The following is a 19,444-nucleotide window of genomic DNA, read 5'->3' as shown; positions in this document are numbered from 1 at the left end:
TCAAAGATGCTTTGAACATCAGAGATATGTGTTAAACATCAGTGACAACACGTGTGCTTTCGAACCAGAGAGGGCTTGGCGAGGTTTGTTTTTGTATTGAAGAGAAATTATCAGAGGTTTGAAGCAAATAAACTGCAGAGAATAAGGGTGAGTTTGGAAACCCTTAAGAGAGAAGCTGAAAAAATTGCTAACCGCACTGTGGTAGTAGATCCAGGTGCATGTCTTGGACAGTCTAGTGCTTGTGCAGGGTGCACTGTGCGTGTGGTGTGTGTGATGGAGCTGCAGGGGGTGCAGTGTGCGTGGTGTGTGTGATGGAGCTGCAGGGGTGCAGGGTGCGTGTGGTGTGTGTGATGGAGCTGCAGGGGGTGCAGTGTGCGTGGTGTGTGTGATGGAGCTGCAGGGGGTGCAGGGTGCGTGTGGTGTGTGTGATGGAGCTGCAGGGGCTGCAGGGTGCGTGTGGTGTGTGTGATGGAGCTGCAGGGGTGCAGTGTGCGTGGTGTGTGTGATGGAGCTGCAGGGGTGCAGGGTGCAGTGTGCGTGTGGTGTGTGTGATGGAGCTGCAGGGGTGCAGTGTGCGTGGTGTGTGTGATGGAGCTGCAGGGGTGCAGTGTGCAGTGTGCATGTGGTGTGTGTGATGGAGCTGCAGGGGTTGCAGTGTGCGTGTGGTGTGTGATGGAGGGAGAACACGGGTGAGACCATGTCGTTTGGGAGATGGAACAGGGAGCCAAATGAGAATGTGCTTATTCTTTTATAACTTACTTGAAAGGCAAAAAAAAAGATGCAGATGTCTTCTCTCTGCTGGTTCATTCCCCAGATGCCCACAGATAGCTGGGACTGGGCCGACCTGAAGGCAGGAACCTAGGTGGCAGGGACCCAAGTAGCTGAGCCGTTGCCTGCTACCCTGGGGTGCGTGGCTGTGGCACGGTGGAGCTGAGAGTGCAGCCGGATGCTGTGCTGGGAGAGGCCCCATCCCTGAGGAGTGTCCGAGTCAGAGGGAGCCACAGATCAAACTGGAGTTTTCCAAAGGGTGATAGCCAAGCACAAACCTTGGTAAAAACCAGTTGGACAGTAGGTGAAACAAACACGGTATAACCTCAGCACGTTTTGTGGAATTAATGTGGATTTGAAAAATTTCAGTAGTGTTTGGTTTAAATGAACTCTTCTGTACTACTCCTTGTAGTTGGTTACATATCTAAGAATGTCTAGAAAGGAAATGTATACATTGATGTATAAAATGTTTTTAATGTAAAAATTTGTAAGTGTGTAGATTTTCCTATGTGAGACATGCACTTGTGAAGGTTAATTAAGTCTTATTTTGGGAAATTCAGTGAAAAGTTATATAATTTCTAAGTTGGTATTTCAAAACTGTGAAAGGAAAATTTCAGTCTTAGCTATTTCCAGTATTTAGCTGTGTCTAGATGAGTGGAATAGTCCCACTGAAAAATTGCCAATTAAAACTTGAATGTTTTAATAAAGCTATTTTCCTTTAGGAACATGTCTTCTGGGTGGTGTCTTTGAATACACTGTTCATTCTTGTTTTTGGTAAGTTGTGTTTTTTCTATTATTCCTTAGGGCATAGTGGTTGCAGTTCAGTTTTGTAGGAGCCTTGTTATGGGCTGCTCTTTCATTTTTAGCTTAGGACTATTAAGGGATGCGTTACAGATAACTTTGGATGGGACGCATCCGTGTTTCTGAGCATAAAGATTGCACTGGCCCAAACGTCTGCCTGTTGTGCAGTTCCTGTCTCTTGCTGCAGCAACTAAGTCTAGGCTGACCCTAGAGGGTGCAGTGTCACACCCCTGGAATGAAGTTTGTGCTGTTATGGACTGTTTCCTGTGGCACGTGGCCTTGTTTCCACCTGTCAGAATTGGATCAAGGCCGCACAGGAACCCCGGAGTGGGGCTTCACCAGAGATGGATATAGGCTTGTGGGAGGACAGTGCGCTTTGCTCAACTTCCCCTAGAAGCAGGTTCTAGCACATGCTTGTAAACACTGAGAATTCTGTGACAACATGAGTATGTCTTGTTCATAGTAATTAGAGAGAAAGGATAGTAATTAGTGCAGGGTTCAAAGGTACAAGTTGACAGGTTTTTCTGCTTTGAGAGACATAATGAAAACTCCATTAGATGTATTCGATTTCTGCTTCTCTCAGGGGAAGGGATGTGTGGTTCCTGGTAAAATCAGTTAGTGTTAGGTGTAATGGGATTGTGTCTGAGACCTCACGTGCCTATCCAAGAATGCGTGTGAATTACCCTTCGTCTCTGCTGAGGAGGAAGAATGCCTATTTCCCAGGGTTTCTTCACCAGATTCCAAGTTCTTTGCTTTTTTGTTCCAACTGTATAATACCCGGGAAGGCGGTTGTCTTTAACAGGAAGCCGTGTGATCTAAATCACATGGATGACAAAAAAGAAAATGACAGCAAAGAGATTTCCCAAGCCTAAAACATTCTATCACTTTTAATGCTTAGTGGATATTTAGAATATTGAATATTAGCAGGAAGCTGATTCATTATGATTTACTCTTGCACATGGAGTGGACACCTGTGTCTTTGTGTTGGTTTGGACCATGCAGCTGTGTTAACTCAGGTTTCTTTGAGAGAAACAATGCTCTATAGCATTTAGTGTTTGCTCTTGCAGAAAAAGTTGGTGCCCAGTTAGCCTTTGGAGAAACAAATCACTTATAACACATGAATTACAAATAAGAACTCTGCATCTTTGTACACCAAATCCCATCTGAGTACATTTGTTTCTAATGCAACCTCTTCATTTATTTGAAAGGCAAAGACAGAGAGAGATAGACATAAATCGATTTATTTCCTGTTTGTTGGTTCACTCCCCACCTTGCGTCAAGGCCAAAGCTGGGTCAGAAACTTGAGGATGGTTTCTCATGTGATCGGCGGAGGCCACATGTGCCGCCTGCTGCTGCTGTCCCAGTTGCCTAAGTAGGAAGTTGGACTAGAAATGAAACGACGGGCAGTTGAAATAGCAGTGATTAACATCTTCCACTGCAGTGTCCGCCCCCCAAGATGGTACATTTTTATCTCAGTTTTAAAATCTTGCATTTGTCTAGGAGACACTGGTTCTTATAATTGGGGACTGTACCAGAAGTTTTCATGGTTTTGATGTTAAAATTTTCATTTTTTTCCTCCCTTTGTAGCATTTTGCCCTTACCACATTGGCCATTTCTCCCTTGTTGGCTTGGGATTTGAAGAACATGTGAGTGTAACACCTCTGCCGACTTACTTCCTTAGTCACTCTAAGTCTGATGTTTGCTGAGTAACAATACAAAGACTTGCTTCATTACCATATGCAAAAATAGTCTACATGATCTTGCTTTTTAAAGTAATAGTGGCTTAAGAGATAGTAGGTAATGTTGCTATATTTGTTTCCAATGAATATGTGCCGTGAATTCCCATAATTTTTTTAAAGATTTATTTATTTTATTTGAAAGATTTTACAAGAAGGAGATACAGAGGGCTTTTATCACTGAGTCAGTCCCTACTCCCTAAATGGTCACAATGGCCAGAGCTGAACTGATCCAAAGCTGGGAGCCTGGGGCTTCTTCTGGGTGCCCCCATGTGGGTACAAGGTACCAAGGACCCAGATCATTTGCTGCTTTTCCAGGCTGTAAGGAGAGAGCCAGATTAAAATGGAGCATCAGCACCCATATGGGATACTGGCGCTTGCTGGTGTCGGATTAGCATGTTGAGCCCTTGCTCCAGCCCTGGAATCGCATCTTTGCATGCCTTCCTACTGGATGAGCCATAGGCACACTTGGAGAGGGTTTGCTTCATACATTTATGTGTTCTCCCTTCGTTTCCTTTCCCCAGGAAGCTCCATAGTGAGTATAGAAAAGTAGCAGGAAATCAGTTTAAAAGGGAAATAGACTATCTTAGATGAGTGGGCCTAAGTGTTTCCTAAAGAATTTGCTTTTGTTTTGACTTTCAGTAATTTTCAAGAGTCAAGTAAATGAATGGATGGATTACTGTTTTATCCAGCCCCCTAGAAAGATTTAGTCTTGATATTTAAAATGTATTTGAGAGAGAGAGACTGTCCATGGGGCTGGGCTGGAATTGGAGCCAGAACTCAGTGTACATCTCCCTGGGGCATCTGCGGCAGCATGCTGGCCTGTCTTCACCTGCTACCTCCCAGGCTGTGCTTTAGCAGGAACCTGGGATTGGCAGTGCAGCTGGGACCCAATGGAGGCTTTCAGAGCTGCGAGGCCTGGCTTCTGTTCAGAGTGTTTGTGGGAGTCCAGAGATCCCATTCTCAATGCAGGGACTTGAAAGGTTCAGATAAATGCTTTGATTAATTTTGAGTTTCTAAATTGCATTTGGTGCCTGAACCTTGGGAACCAGGAAAAGACGAAGATGAGCAGTCTTACTCTATTAGCTAATGGGAACAGTTGGGTAGCAAGGGAAACTTGCTGCTTTCCACAGAGTTGGGTGGCTGGTGGCTAGTTTAGAGTGAAATTACGGCAGACTATTGTATTAGCATTTTTAGTTTTATAAAAATTTACTTCAATCTGCTGTTTTGTCTCCTTGAGCAAACTGATTCTTTAAATTTTTCTTGTTGTTCTTTAGTGAAATATAGTGCTTTCTGTGTGGAGAGCATCTGGTGTGCAGAGATACCAGCCAAAGGACATTTTGTGCTTACCTTTTTCTGGTTAGAAATGACTTTCAGTCATTTGGGACTGTTTGATACAGGTAAATTGGAATGTGTGTCGTGGTAAAACTCATTTTATTTTTTTGATCTAATTTTAGGTTCAAGCATCTCATTTTGAAGGCCTTATCACAACCATAGTCGGGTACATACTTCTAGCAGTCACACTGATCGTTTGTCATGTATCCTTTAGTGGACCAATTAAATATGTAGTAATGATATTCCTGTCAGTAAGTTCTTGTTAATGATAGTGCTGTCTTAGTAAAAGTTGTAGGTGTTTAAGTAAGTACAAAATGAGAAAGAAATTCTGTCAAAAAATATCAAGTGTTACTGAAATAATTACCTGTTCCCTTTGCCTTCAAGTGCCGAATTTTTCCTTGACTAGACGTTACAGGGCCTGGCAACTCTTGTCAAATTTCACAGATCCCGTCGCTTACTGGGAGTCTGCTATATTGTTGTTAAGGTAATCTGTTTGTAAGTTCAAGTTGGAAATGATTTTTCCTACATTTGGTGCATACTGATGACCTCTGTTTTTACTTTAGGTCTCTCTGTTGGTTGTGGTTGAAATTGGAGTGTTCCCTCTGATTTGTGGCTGGTGGCTAGACATCTGTTCCCTGGTGAGTATTCATTGTCATATATTCTCAACACAAAAGATTTGATCCTTTTTTGCTTTTTATTATTAAATCAGTTTATTATTAATTTTAGTTTGTTAAATTTGAATTTGTTAAAGTCAAATTTGACTTTTTTTGCTTATTTTTGCTTTTTGCCTTTTTTTTTTTTTAATTTATGTATTTAAAAGGCAGAGTTACTAGAGAGAAGAGAGAGAGGTCTTTGATCTGCTGGTGCACTCGCCAAGTGACTGCAATGGCCAGGGTCAGGGCAGGCTTACACCAGGAGCCTGGAGTGGCTTCCGGGTGTCCAGCATGGGTGCAGGAACCCAAGTGCTTGGCCAGCTTCTTTTGCTTTTCCAGGGAACTGTACCTCAAGTGAAGCAGCAGGGGCTTAAACCAGCGCCCTATGGGATGCCAGCATTGCAGGTGGCAGCTTTACACGTTATGCCACACGACCAGCCCCTGTACATTTTTGTTTTCTCTTCGGTACCTCAGTTTTTGCTCTCAGAATATTGTGAATGCAACCTTTTTAGTAACCAAAGTGCCCTTTTACTCTTTTAAATTTTATGATATTGTTGACATTATTTAATAAGAAGTATAGTTTGATAAGAGAGACTATCTTTGTAGTAATGGATTCAACCCCATTTAATATGTACAGTCCTCATTACACTGTTAAGTGACTTTCATTGGTAAGCAGTTTTGATTTTTCAGAAACAGTGCATGTATAGAGAAACTGACTTAGATTCTGAGGTTCTTTACTCTTAGAACATGCAGGTCTGAACCGAGGAAAAAAGATTAAATAAAGTAAGCCATTTCTAATATAGTAGTATTAACAAAGTTCTTACTTACCATTGGTTTAAGATCTTTACTCTAGAAAGTTTTAAGGAGTTATATTTGAAGTAATCGCAACTCTTCCATCCAGTTCTGTGACACTGAAAGGCATGGGAAGACCTGCCGCTGTAGAATATGATACTGCGTTTAGGTAGTGGTTTTGTTCACTTTCTGGTTGGAGGGTGGACATGTTACCCTGACGCCTGTAGCGGTGCAGCTCTCTCACCTGGTGTGTCCTGGCCCAGGAAATGTTTGATGCTACTCTGAAAGACCGAGAACTGAGCTTCCAGTCGGCCCCGGGGACCACCATGTTCCTGCATTGGCTTGTGGGCATGGTGTACGTGTTCTACTTCGCCTCCTTCATCCTGTTGCTCAGAGAGGTGAGTCCCACGGGCAGTGCTGCCACTGTGCAATCCAGGGCCACCGGTTGTGCGTCAGAGTTGATGGTTCCCTCACTGAGTCATAGTCTGTCCCAAAGAGGCTAACCAGGAAAGGGCTTCAGCTGATTGATATGAACTGTTTTGGTTGTTTGTCTCAATAATTGGCAAGCTATAAGTCTGAAAGATGATTAAATTGAGGAAAAAGTAAATGAAATCACGTTTTTTCTTTTAAGATTTATTTTATTTTTATTGGAAAGTAAGATATATAGAGAGGAGGAGACACAGAGAGGAAGATCGTTTACACCCCAAGTGGCCCCAACAGCTACAGCTGCGCCAATCCGAAGCCAGGAGCCAGGAACTTCTTCGAGGTCTCCTATATGGGTGCGGGATCCCAAAGCTTTGGGCCGTCCTCGACTGCTTTTCCAGGCTGCAGGCAAGGAGCTGGATGGGAACTGGTGTTGCCGGGATTAGAACTGGTGCCCATATGGGATCCTGGCACATTCAAGGCGAGGACTTTAACCACTACGCTTTTGCACCAGGCCCAGGAAAGGGTGCTTTTTTCCTACTTGTTGATTTGCAGGCAGTCTTTTGTCCCTGCCATGTGTAAGGACGTCCTTTCTTAGCTGCGTTTCTTTTTCCACTGGAGCTTGGAGAGTGATAAGCCTGCCATTTGAGAGTGAGAGTGACAGTGGCACAGAGGTGGCTGCAAGACCAGAGGCAGAGATTTCTTCACCAGTTGAACTCACTGGGTGTTTTCCTAGTAAAGAAGGGCAGCTTCAGAGGATGTTGATCATAAACTAGTTTTCAGGAAGATTCTATTTTAGGTGCTTGCTTAGTTGGGGAAACCGTATGCATTTTCTGGGGACAATTTGGATCCCAGAGTAATTTTAGGAGCTGATTTTTCTGTTAATCTTTTAGCTTATAAACAGAGCCTGGAGATACTGATGAACATTTATGGTACTTAAACTGTGCTTACAGGTACTTCGACCTGGGGTCTTGTGGTTCCTACGAAATTTGAATGATCCAGATTTCAATCCAGTTCAGGAAATGATCCATTTGCCCATTTACAGGCATCTCCGAAGATTCATTTTGTCAGTGGTGAGCAGATTTTTCCATTGTTTTTGAGAGAAGTGTGTTTTGTTTCATGATGGCTGGTAGCACATATTGAATGACTTACACTGAAGTCTGAAAGTCAGTTGTGAAGAAGCCGTTTCATTGGTCACAGTAATAAAGTAAGGGATAGTTACTGAACAGATTGCCTTTTAGGTCTGCGTAATAGGATAGGTGACCAAATTATGTTTGTCTGAGATTACATTTAATTTGCATTATATCAAATATTGGCTTGGAAATAAAGTTCTTAGCAGAAACATTTCAAAATGTCTTCCCTGCTTGGAAGAAGCAATTACTTGGGTATAAATATAAACTTTTTTTTTTTTTTTTTTAAAGATTTATTCGTTTTATTACAGCCAGATATACACAGAGGAGGAGAGACAGAGAGGAAGATCTTCCGTCCGATGATTCACTCCCCAAGTGAGCCGCAACGGGCCGGTGCGCGCCGATCCGATGCCGGGAACCAGGAACCTCTTCCAGGTCTCCCACGCGGGTGCAGGGTCCCAATGCATTGGGCGGTCCTCAACTGCTTTCCCAGGCCACAAGCAGGGAGCTGGATGGAAAGTGGAGCTGCCGGAATTAGAACCGGCGCCCATATGGGATCCCGGGGCTTTCAAGGCGAGGACTTTAGCCGCTAGGCCACGCCGCCGGGCCCTAAATATAAACTTTTTAAGATAGAATTTTAAAGGCAACATTATACCTTTTGGATACTTTTGTAGCCATGCACGCGGTCCTGTGCGGTCCTGTGTCAGATCACGCAGTGACATCACAGAGTGGTGTCTCTTGAGGTTCTGCTTGTCTCTTGGCCTAGAGAGAGGCAGAGCCTTAAAGCAAAAGGACCAGCCATCTTAGGAACACATTTCTACACAAAATGACCAGAGGATGGTGTGTCAGGTGTGCACCCTTGGGTGTGGGCTCCCAGCTGCCCTGTGATTGGGAAGTGGGTCCTGGCGTCAGTGCTGTCGCCTGTCTGTGCCTGCAGATTGTCTTTGGCTCCATCGTCCTCCTGATGCTCTGGCTTCCTATACGCGTCATCAAGAGTCTGCTGCCTCATTTTCTTCCATACAATGTCATGCTCTACAGGTAAGATTTGACGTTTGGAAAAACTTTACTAATTTATATTTTTGGAAGATTTTGATACTCAGATTCTATTAAATATTTAAAACATTCATTTCTTATAGATATTGGGAGTCATCTCACAGGTAAATTTTACCATATTGTAGATCACATAAACATTTGTTTGTTGGTGACATTTTCCAGAGGAAGATTATCTTTCTGCAAATGAAGAAGTATGTGTATGGTCAGCATTGAAATATTTTAGCATATCTAATGTGAGTGTGGTGATAACATTATCTTTATATAAAAAAGCATATCATAGGAAATGAAGCCAAAGTTCACATTTCATTGTGGACTGAATGTAGGATATAAGGCGTATAGATGGAAAATAGTTTTAGTTTAACAATTTAAGTTGCCTGGAAACAATCCCTACCATTCACCCTATACTCTGTTTCTTAGTAATTTGGTTATTCCTGTAGCTGGCGTCCCAGCTTGACTTACCACTTGGGTATCTTAACTCAGGCTGAGCTCTTGCCTTCCGTTTTCAGTCCAGCCTCAACACCATTGCCTCTAGGTTTGCACTCTTTGTGAGGGGTGCCACGGGGCAGGTGGCTGTGATGCCTGTGTGCTGTATCCACTGCCCAGGTTTGAGCCCCCCTCCCCTCTGGTTCCATTTCCAGCGTCTTGCTAATGTGCACCCTGCCTTGAGGGTAGCCTGAAGTACTTTGCTTCCTGCCACCTATGTGGGAGACCTGTGTTGACTTTCTGCCTTCTGGTTTTGGCCTGGCTCCAAGCAGGCAGGCTGTGGAGGGCTTCTGGGGGAATGAAGCAGCAAATGGGGGCTACCTCTTTCCTGCTTTTCAAGTAAATATATGTGTATAAATAGTGACCAATGCAGACCTCAAGAATGACAACTGGGGGAAGCTCTGAAGGAGAAGTGATGATGGGATGAGCCATGTGGATTCCTGAAGGCAGGTGTCTTTCAGAGGCTCTGGTAGATAGAGTTCTGTTTGAGGGACGATAGGAACGTGAATTTAGCTGTAGTACAAGGGGAAGGCAAGCTAGTTGGCCTAGAGTCAGAAATCCTGGCAGCCCTATTGCAAGAAAGCCTTACGGACCGTCCTGAACCCACACTCTTGGACAACCTTCTGCGAAGGGTCGGTCTACAGTGTCACTCTGGCTGCTGTGGTAGAGATGGGGTTGAAATGGTTGTTCACACAGGAAGCTATGGTTATACCTCAGGAGGTTGAGTAGAACATCGTAGATGTGGCAGAGATGGAGGAAGTGGCAGTGAGGCTGTGAGAAGTGGATAGAATGTAAGGTATTGTTAAGGGACAGGACACAGGTTTCTCAGCTGTTTGATTGTAAGATGTAAATATTATCATCAACAGTTGAGCCCTTGTGAGAATAGAACTGTCAGCTGCCGAGATGAGGACAGCTGGGGGAGGAATGGCCAACCTCAGACATCCAGCACATGTCACCATGGCTTGATGAGGTGACACTAGGTCTGTCAGAAGTTTAGGAAGATGTCTGAGCAGTATATAGAAATATGCAAAAAGGTGATATTTCAATCCATATTAAGGCTCCCATTCACCCAGAGAAAGTGTAGATTAGAAAAGAAAGGTCGAAGCGGAGGACCTTCCAGTGTCCGCAGGGAAACCAGGAGGCCTTGTTTTGAGAAGGAAGGCGTGACCAGTTGTGATACATGCTGCCTATAGAACAAGTGAGGTGAGAACCGAGAACCTGAGCAATGGTGTCACAAGCTCCCGGTTGTTCATGATGCTCACCAGGAGCAGTGTTGGTGGAGTTGAGGGGAAGGCTCACTAGGTTTGAGAGTTTTGGAAATGAAATGGTAAAATTAGTGAGTTTATTTAGCTCTTTAAGGAGTTTTGTTGTGATTCCAGTAAGCGTTTAGATAATATGGCTTTAAAAGGAAGTAGAATGTACATGTAAATCAGGGCTCTTCGCGTTTTCCAGTGACGCTCCGGTGAGTGAGCTATCGCTCGAGCTGCTGCTGCTGCAGGTCGTCTTGCCAGCATTGCTTGAGCAGGGACACACGCGGCAGTGGCTGAAGGGACTCGTGCGAGCGTGGACTGTTTCTGCCGGATACTTGCTGTGAGTACGGGCAGCACAGTGTCGGCATGTGCTTAATGACCTCCTGAACTGGAACTTTTGGTGCATGTTTGGCATCCAGTAGGTAGACAGATACCTTAACATGAAATAGGGATTTGATTAGGTTTGAGATCTGGCCTTTCCTGATCACTGCCACCACCCTCCCCTGAATTATTTTTGCATGAACTGATTTGTAGCTGGAGGCTCTAGTTGATATCACACTAATCATTTGTACAGAACAAAAGCCCACAGTTTCTCTACATTGTATTAACATGGAATTTTGAAGGTTTAATGTAAAACATCCCAGCGTTTAATCCAGACTGAAGTAATAGTGCTGTAGATAGATTTCGCTGTGTGGCAAATGTTAGTAAGGCTCACGGCTGCTGCTTCAATCTGACCTCCAATGAGACTTCACTGATGTAATTCTTACACAGGGATCTCCACTCCTATTTATTGGGAGACCAGGAAGAAAACGAGAACAGTGCAAATCAACAAATCAACAACAACCAGCATGCTAGAAACAACAACGCAGTGCCTGTGGTGGGCGAAGGCCTGCACGCAGCTCACCAGGCCATACTGCAGCAGGGCGGCCCTGTCGGCTTTCAGCCTTACCGCCGGCCGCTGCGTTTCCCACTCAGGGTAGGTACAGGGCCGACTTCACGAGAGCTGGTTCTTCCGGGTTTCTGATACAAATTGGTGCTGTTAGTGTCCAGTCCTCTGAGTAGACATGGTTAGCACTTCATTACTAACAAGAACCTGTTGGGCCCGTAGGCGTGGCCTAGTGGCTAAAGTTCTGGCCTTGAATGCACTGGGATCCCATATGGCCGCCGGTTCTAATCCCGGCAGCCCTGCTTTCCCTCCAGCTCCCTGCTAGTGGCCTGGAAAAGCGGTCAAGGACGGCCCAAAGCCTAGAGACCCTGCACCCGTGTGGGAGACCTGGAGGAGGTTCCTGGCTCCTGGCTTCGGATCAGCACAGCACCAGCCGTTGCGCTCACTTGGGGAGTGAATCATGCATGGAGAATCGTTCTGTCTCTCCTCCTCTCTGGATATCTGACTTTCCAGTGGAAATAAAAATCTTAAAAAAAAAAAAAAAAAGAACCTGTTTTGCTACGTTGTTTTGTGGTTGAGTTTTTCTTATGCTCGAGATGGATCTCTTTTTCTGAAGTTGTGATCCTGCAGTCCTCTTGGGCCTTGGGTTGGAAAGCAAGCTGCACGTGCTGCTTCTCCCACGGCCGGCCTTCCCCGTCACTGAGTAGCTTCCTTTTCTGTGCATTTCTCAGCAGGAGAGCCACTAGCAACAGCTTTTTACATTTACTTTTCTGTTTTCAAGATTTGTTTTTTATTGGAAAGGTAGATTTACAGAGAAAAAGACGGAAAGATCTTCTGTCTGCTGGCTCACTCCCGAAGTGGCCGCAGTGGCCAGAGCCGAGCTGAAGCCAAGAGCCAGGAGTTTCTTCTGAGTCTCCAAGGGAAAGCCAAAGCTGATTGCTTGATTTTTCTATTCTGATTAAAGATTGTGTGTTACTGAAAGATGCTTCTAATTATTTGAAAATAGATCCTTATTTTCCTTTAAGTATAGATAATTTAAAGATTTTTCTTTCAACGTGAAGTTGCAGGAAACCTGAAACACAGATGTGCACAGTCCTTTAATGAAACAGTTGTGTGGCTTTTGGGGAGGTTACATCGGGCACTCATGAACGTCTGCTTCCCCTTGTGTTCTAATCCACAGATATTTCTGTTGATTGTGTTCATGTGTATAACCTTACTCATTGCCAGCCTCATCTGCCTTACTCTACCAGGTATGTCCTGACTTCTGCTTTCTGCCAATAACATCATGAAGGCTTTCTGCTTAAAAAAAAAGAGAGAAAATGGCCATATCTGAGAGCTCATTTTTGTCAAATATGGAAGAAGTAGTTTTCTCTTTCTTTGACTAACTCTAGCATTTTGATTTAAATTTAATTTTAGAAGTAAAATGAGCTGACTTAGATTTTGTGGTACGGTGTGAATTTTCTGAAAGTCATCTGTATGACTTAAGTCATGTTTTTCCATAAAATCTTTGGTGTTAATTATGTTTATTCTCGTAATTTCATGAAATTTCAGCAGAGCAGTGCTTCTTTAGCTAAGTGAGAATGTACTGTGGGTGAATATGGCAGCTGGTGATGTTCCCCTGAGAAGTCCAGGATGGGTAGGGCTGCAGTGCCGAGCCACTGGCAAATGGGCAAAATGTCTTGGCTCCCTCATCTGCCTGTAAAGTCTACGCTGTATTGATATGTATTAACCACCAAACTAATCAGTAATGTATGCTGAGTTTCAGCTGTTACAAAATATAAATATGTTTATTGAGTTGTTCCTCAGTGTAACACTCAGCAAAAATTGTACTAAATATTTGTGTTTTCCCATGAGGGCTTAGACTGGGAAAGAACAATTAGGAAAATTAATTTCAAATGATGTTTCTAAAGAAAAAAATCTTTTTTAATTCATGGAAATTGTGACTTTTTGTTCCTTAAACTAGTGAAAATGAAGATTCTGTGTATGTGTAATGATTTTTTTACTTGTACAACTTTGCACCCACTAATGACAGATTCTAGCTAAACAGTGAGTTCCATATAAGAAAATATTGCTGAGAAAATTTAGATTTTAAGTTTTGGGCAGTTTTATATTTGTGATTGTTACATTCATTTTTAAGTTTTTATCAAATATTAAGAAAAATTTAACAAAAAGTAGAAACCTAGTGTTATACTTCTATTTGGCAGTGAGTAATTTTGCTTAACATTATTGTATCTCTTTGATACAGTTCTGCAGATTAATAAAAAGAATGCATCTGTTTGTGGATAATTACAGAAATGTTTAGGCTCTGAGTGTGCATGGAGGTGATGAGGGCGTACTCCAGAGCTCCAGCTAACTGATACCAAGTTTCTCAAATGAACAACTAACCCCATTCTCTCAAAAGCGCTTCTTTGATTAGAGTATGTGAAGTGTAGGCTGGGCCATGCCATTAAACTAGAAACAAGTTACACCAAAAAGTATAAACCCTGGACTAGAAATGAATGGACAAGTCTAGGTATTCTATGCAATGATCAGTGATGATTTTGGTTTCTTCAAATGAACATACAGTGACATTGACATATATTTGTCTTTGAAAGTGATTTTCACCACGAGGCTGTTTTAGTCAGTTTGCAAGCAGTCTGCGATGCTTAGCGAGTTGTAAGACTTGGCTGTTGAGCTGTGCTAAATCAGTGTGGAGGCGTTGCAGTTCTGTGGTGAGGAGCGTGGGTTTTGTCTTGAAGACATGCATGGAGTTGAGCTTACTCTGAGTGAGTTGGCTGGGAAAGGTTGCCACACTGAGCCTTGGTTTCTCAGTCTTAACACTGGAAGCCCCTTCCACAAAGGATGTCTAATAGAGCCTTGCTTATTACAGGTACTGGCCATCTCCTCCTGTTAAGTTCAGTAACACCATATTAGAAAGGCAACCAAAGGTGGCAGAAAAACTCAGGAAATTTGTTTCTTGCTGTTCAAGTTGCCGAAGTACCTAAATGGTCTTACCTGAGATTGTTGTGGTGCACTATAGAATTTACTCCTCAGAATTCTTATGGGAACCAAGCCCTTCAGAAGCTCTTAGATGGGTTTCTTATGTTTCAATATATTTATCTTCATTTTTTTCCAAGAAATTTTACTGTTCTTTGATTGTTGTACTGTGGGATAGTTTTGTTTTGCCCGTTCCTTGTTAGAATAAGCTTAGTTTTGTGTCTTGATAAATGAAACAGTTGAAAGAAGGTTCCCAGATATTGAAATTGTTTATAGCACAGAAAATAGAAAAGAAGTTGTCCACCTTTGTTCGATGTCAGGGAAAGGGAAGCTTTTTTCTGCCAAGGGTCATTCGGGTATTTAGAACATCATTTACTGGCTATACAAAATTGTAGCTTCAAAATTAGTCTTCTGTAGAGGAATTGAATTGTGAGTCCCAAGGTGACAGGGCCAGACCAAATGATTCTTTGATCCTTGTTCAGCCAGTAGACCGGCCGGCCCCTGCCCCTGCCCCTGCTGTGCTCGTAATGGTATCATGTGCTAATGAGAACACGAAAAAGAGCAGGGTCTTCAAGCTTTTCCAGAGCCAAATGAACTGTGTGGCATGGTAGGTCAAAGTGCCTAGCCCAGGAATGTGGATTCACATTGATTCAAGTGTGATTCAAGTATCGTTTACTCTTTAGAGTTTGATTTCTATTGTGTTGTTGTTGTTGTTGTTGTAATCATTGATGCACATCAGAGTGTGATACATTTTTCTAATGTGAAAGTGCTAACAGGACGTCAGGATTCCAGTTCTCTGTACCTGGCGGTGAGTCTCATTTATCAGCCTTTCTACTTTCAGTATTTGCTGGGCGTTGGTTAATGTCGTTTTGGACGGGGACTGCCAAAATCCATGAGCTCTATACGGCCGCCTGTGGCCTCTATGTGTGCTGGCTCACCGTCAGGGCCGTGACCGTGCTGCTGGCGTGGATGCCCCAGGGCCGCAGAGTCATCTTCCAGAAGGTCAAAGAGTGGTCCCTCATGGTGAGTTATGGAACACTGGTCTTGTCTGATGAAGAGTAGTGTTTTTCAAGCTATTTCTTAAACCTTTTGTTCCCCACACTTTAGTGAGTTTTCTTAATATTTCCCTGATACTGTAAGGAGATTTGACTTTTTAATTTAAGATATCTTTCAGATAGTAGCTTTCTGATTCATTGTGTGAACTTCAGTCTTAGGTTTATTTTTGAGCACTAAAAGAAAAACATGTACTTAAGTGATGTGGTCAAATCCCTTATGTAAGTAAAATAACTAAAAGTCTAGGAAAACTTATCATTCTATTTTTTTTAAAGATTTATTTCTTTTTATTACAAAGTCAGATATAGAGAGGAGGAGAGAAAGAGGAAGATCTTCCATCCGATGATTCCCTCTCCAAGTGAGCACAACGGCCAGTGCTGTGCTGATCCGAAGCCGGGATCCAGGAACTTCCTCCAGGTCTCCCACACGGGTGCAGGGTTTCTAGGCTTTGGGCCGTCCTCGACTGCTTTCCCAGGCCACAAGCAGGGAGCTGGATGGAAGTGGAGCTGCCGGGATTAGAACCGGTGGCCATATGGGATCCCAGTGCGTTCAAGGCCAGAACTTTAGCCACTAGGCCACGCCAACGGGCCCTTATCATTGTATTTTTAAGGAAAGATATTCTGTAGATTTAAATACTAAGTTTAAGCAGAATTTTCCTTTTGGATTTTTAAATTTCCTTGAACATATGTAATTATCTTGTTATTTTAAAGATTTCTGTATGTATTTGGGAATCAGTTACAGGGAGAGCAGGAGAGACAGACCTGTCCTCTGCCCACTGTTTCACTCTCCAGATGGCCTCAGGGGTCAGGGCTGGCCGGAGCAGCAGCTGCTCCCGAGTCTCCAGTGACCTCCGCCATCCTCTGCAGCTTTTCCTAGGCTGTAGCAGGGAGCTGCGTCAAGTGAAACAGCTGGGACTCGAACTGGTGCCCATATAGGATGCCAGATTTACAAACTGCTATGCCACAACATGGGGCACAACATGTATGATCTTGACCTTAGGATCCAGTTAATGTTTTTCAAATAAGTAGAGTTCTTTTAATTATATAGCCTACTGCTAATTCAGAAATATGTTGGCTAATGTGAAAGTGTAATAATTAGTGAACATAATTGCTCTTAGTAAAAAAAAACTGGATTGCCAGAAATGTAGGATTTTTTTAAAAATTTAAGATGCTTACCCAGGTGTAGTAGTTTATATCTGTATGTAATGTTGACATTATATGTAATGTGGCAAATATTTTTCATTTGTGTTATCAACTCTAGTTTTGTATCTGAACTTATACTTTAGTTTCACTAGAAATTTATCCATTTAATGATAGTGTTATAATTCATTTTTATAGTGAGAGATTGTTGTGTATTATGAGTAAAGGAGTTTGATAATCAGTCCCAAAGATAACAGGACGTTTTACTATTGTCACACTTTAAGAAATGACTATTTCTATTTTTCATTTGTCACATAGATTAACAAGTAAAGAAGCCAGTTCTATGTCTTCCATGCATGTCGCATTCGGTCGTACTCACCAAGGCTACCTTAAGAAAAGGAGAGGTTCTCAGGCTCCTGTGACATTTTAAAGGCTGACTTCTGTGTCAGACATCTGTGGTTGCTTTTCCTTAGTGTATATCCTCTTTGTCTCAGCTTTATTCCCATTGTTCTGCTTTGTCTAAATTCTCTAGCTACACTGTCTTCAGCTTGCAGAAACTACTCGGCTAGCATATGCGACAGTCGGGACCTTTTTCATTTCAGTAAGCTCTGTTGGGCTGCACTGTTCTGAGGCACCAGGTTGATCAGCCTGGTTAGTTCTCTAACATTGTGCAGAACCCTTCTGAATTCAGCGTGTGTGTGTGTGTGACACGCACACACTGCACCACACAACAGTTGCACCAGAGAACCTAACCAGTCAGTTTCCTTGGACAACGCTTGATTGTGAGAATGGGATGGGGAGTAAAGCAGCGCAGCCATTTGATGTATGTATGTAGTGAAATGAATTTTCTGTCATTTTCTCTTTTGTAGTAGCAAAAGAGAAATTTTAGGTTTTCATTCTGGGCTCTTACAATTACATGTTTACAAAAGTCTTAAACATCTAACCACTGTGTGTGTGAAACCTTGTTAATTGTTCTGTTAGACATCCTGTCAACATGGAGTTCCGAGTTTGGCTAAGTCTGGCAGGTATTTTTGGATGACACGGTCTCTTGTTTCCTAATAGATAATGAAGACATTGATAGTTGCCATGCTGCTGGCTGGAGTCGTCCCGCTCCTGCTGGGGCTCCTGTTTGAGCTGGTCATTGTGGCTCCCCTCAGAGTCCCGTTGGATCAGACTCCTCTTTTTTATCCGTGGCAGGTAAATGTGTGTTTTGTTGATGCCATTTCATTAAGCATTTGGAATCAGGAAAAGATTCTTAATAATATTATTTTGACACTTTTTGGGGGGCAGGGGTATTGTGACATTGGTTTAATAATCATTAATCTGCTTTCAGAATATACCATACAGGTCATGGAATTCCTTTAAAGGAATTTTATAGTTTCTAGATTGAAATCTCACAAATATATGGGTTGTTTCTCCAAAATTCAAAGGTGTATTTTGAGATGTCTTGGTCTTTTCACCTTTGTGCGTGATGCTGCTTTTGACTTTTGAGACGTTCCACGTTGGAGCATTTATTACAGCATGTTTTCCCACAAAGTCTGGGAGTAAGAGCATCCTGTGGGATCCCATGTGGAGTACAGCGAAGGTCTTAAAGCTCATGGGAAAATAAGGGTAACTTTGCTGTTGTGCTTAGAACCTGAAATTTTAACTGTATAGAATTAAGATCTCAAGTTCTTAACTGGGGAAGAGAGCAAGGCACTAATTTCAGTCATTAAAAAAGCATTTTATAGCAATTTCTGTTTTTACCTTGTAGTATGTTACGATGAATTTTCCTGAAGTTTAAAATTCCCTGAACCTTATTTCCTTCTACATGCCAGATAGAGAATGTCCACCAACTTTAGCAGAGTGTATTGCGTTAGTGTACTGTGGAAACCAATACATTAATACAGGAGCTAACTTAGGGTGGGTAAGCTAGACAGGTTCACAGGTGTGTGGTCTGACTGGGGATGCTCAGGAGCCTTCGGGGTATTTTACCCTGGTTTTGGAACTCTCAGAGAAGGGTTTTCTGAAGATGGTAACATATAAGCCCAGTTTAATTAGTGGAGTTTAGTGAAATGGGCGAGAAAGAAGTGTGTTTCAGGAAGGAGCCAAAGGCAGATGGATAGTGCAGGAGCCTCTGTGCGTGGGAGACTGCTCCTGGTGCAGTCTGGCTCAGAGTGAAGTCAGTAAGAAAGGCAGAGGTGACATCTTTGTGTAAGAACTGTATAGAAAAGCCTGTTCTTTTTCTTCTTGCCTAAACAGAGTGACGCCAGATAATGAAGGTGGAGTGATATCAGTATTTTTGAGAGAGTTCCAGGAAGTGGGAGAGACAGAGATAAAGATACCTTCCAGCCACTGGTTCACTCCCCAGATGACCAGGAGTTTCAACTTGGTCTTCCACATGGCTAGCCATCCTCACTGGAGTCATCCTCCTCTGATTTTCCTGACCTTTCCCAACCTCACAGGAAAATATGTAGATTTCTAAATGATATAGGAATGAATGGGATAGAATTATGAAACTTGAGCTGTTGAGGAAAAAAACCAATCCTGTATATTTTCCAGTATGTTAATCTTCTGTGAAATTCTTACCAGTCCTGCAGAAGTGAAATAATGTAAGCAGTCTGTTTGAGCAACAATGATGTTTGAAGTGGTTTTTATTACCTTAGGACTGGGCACTTGGAGTCCTACATGCCAAAATCATCGCAGCTATCACGCTGATGGGCCCTCAGTGGTGGCTGAAAACTGTAATTGAACAGGTGAGTAACATTCAGAGAAGGGCATTGTGGAGTCTCTCCTGAGTATATTTAGCTGAAGGAACTCTCCTTTTTGTGCTTTTATGAATTTTCTGCAGTTTTTTGTTTGTTTGTTTGTAATGAGAAAAGTCGTTATTTCAGAGAGCTGTGGAGGGGCGGACAGATGCCTTCCGTCCCCTGGTTCACTAAAGAGCAGGGTGAGACCGGGCTTCTGGGAGATCTCCCCTGTGGCTG

The 19,444-nt window shown here is 42.9% G+C and overlaps 1 protein-coding gene across 1 annotated transcript in view; it reads left to right on the top strand.

Annotated features, from left to right (window-relative positions):
• Positions 1-19,444, top strand: part of MARCHF6 (membrane associated ring-CH-type finger 6) — a 59,690-nt gene that overhangs the window by 30,520 nt on the left and 9,726 nt on the right. Inside the window, exons 10-23 of the mRNA XM_058679979.1 lie at positions 1,491-1,542; positions 3,157-3,215; positions 4,763-4,843; positions 5,056-5,124; positions 5,204-5,278; positions 6,349-6,483; positions 7,462-7,581; positions 8,576-8,676; positions 10,627-10,764; positions 11,196-11,400; positions 12,491-12,560; positions 15,128-15,309; positions 17,541-17,675; positions 19,124-19,213. Of these exons, the coding sequence (XP_058535962.1) occupies positions 1,491-1,542; positions 3,157-3,215; positions 4,763-4,843; positions 5,056-5,124; positions 5,204-5,278; positions 6,349-6,483; positions 7,462-7,581; positions 8,576-8,676; positions 10,627-10,764; positions 11,196-11,400; positions 12,491-12,560; positions 15,128-15,309; positions 17,541-17,675; positions 19,124-19,213 (1,512 nt within the window). The remainder of the gene's footprint in view (positions 1-1,490; positions 1,543-3,156; positions 3,216-4,762; positions 4,844-5,055; positions 5,125-5,203; positions 5,279-6,348; positions 6,484-7,461; positions 7,582-8,575; positions 8,677-10,626; positions 10,765-11,195; positions 11,401-12,490; positions 12,561-15,127; positions 15,310-17,540; positions 17,676-19,123; positions 19,214-19,444) is intronic.

Source organism: Ochotona princeps, chromosome 23 (genome assembly GCF_030435755.1).
Source record: "Ochotona princeps isolate mOchPri1 chromosome 23, mOchPri1.hap1, whole genome shotgun sequence".
Taxonomy (NCBI): domain Eukaryota; kingdom Metazoa; phylum Chordata; class Mammalia; order Lagomorpha; family Ochotonidae; genus Ochotona; species Ochotona princeps.
The sequence above is the reverse complement of the archived record's forward strand: the minus strand, read 5'-3'. Positions and strand labels throughout refer to the sequence as shown.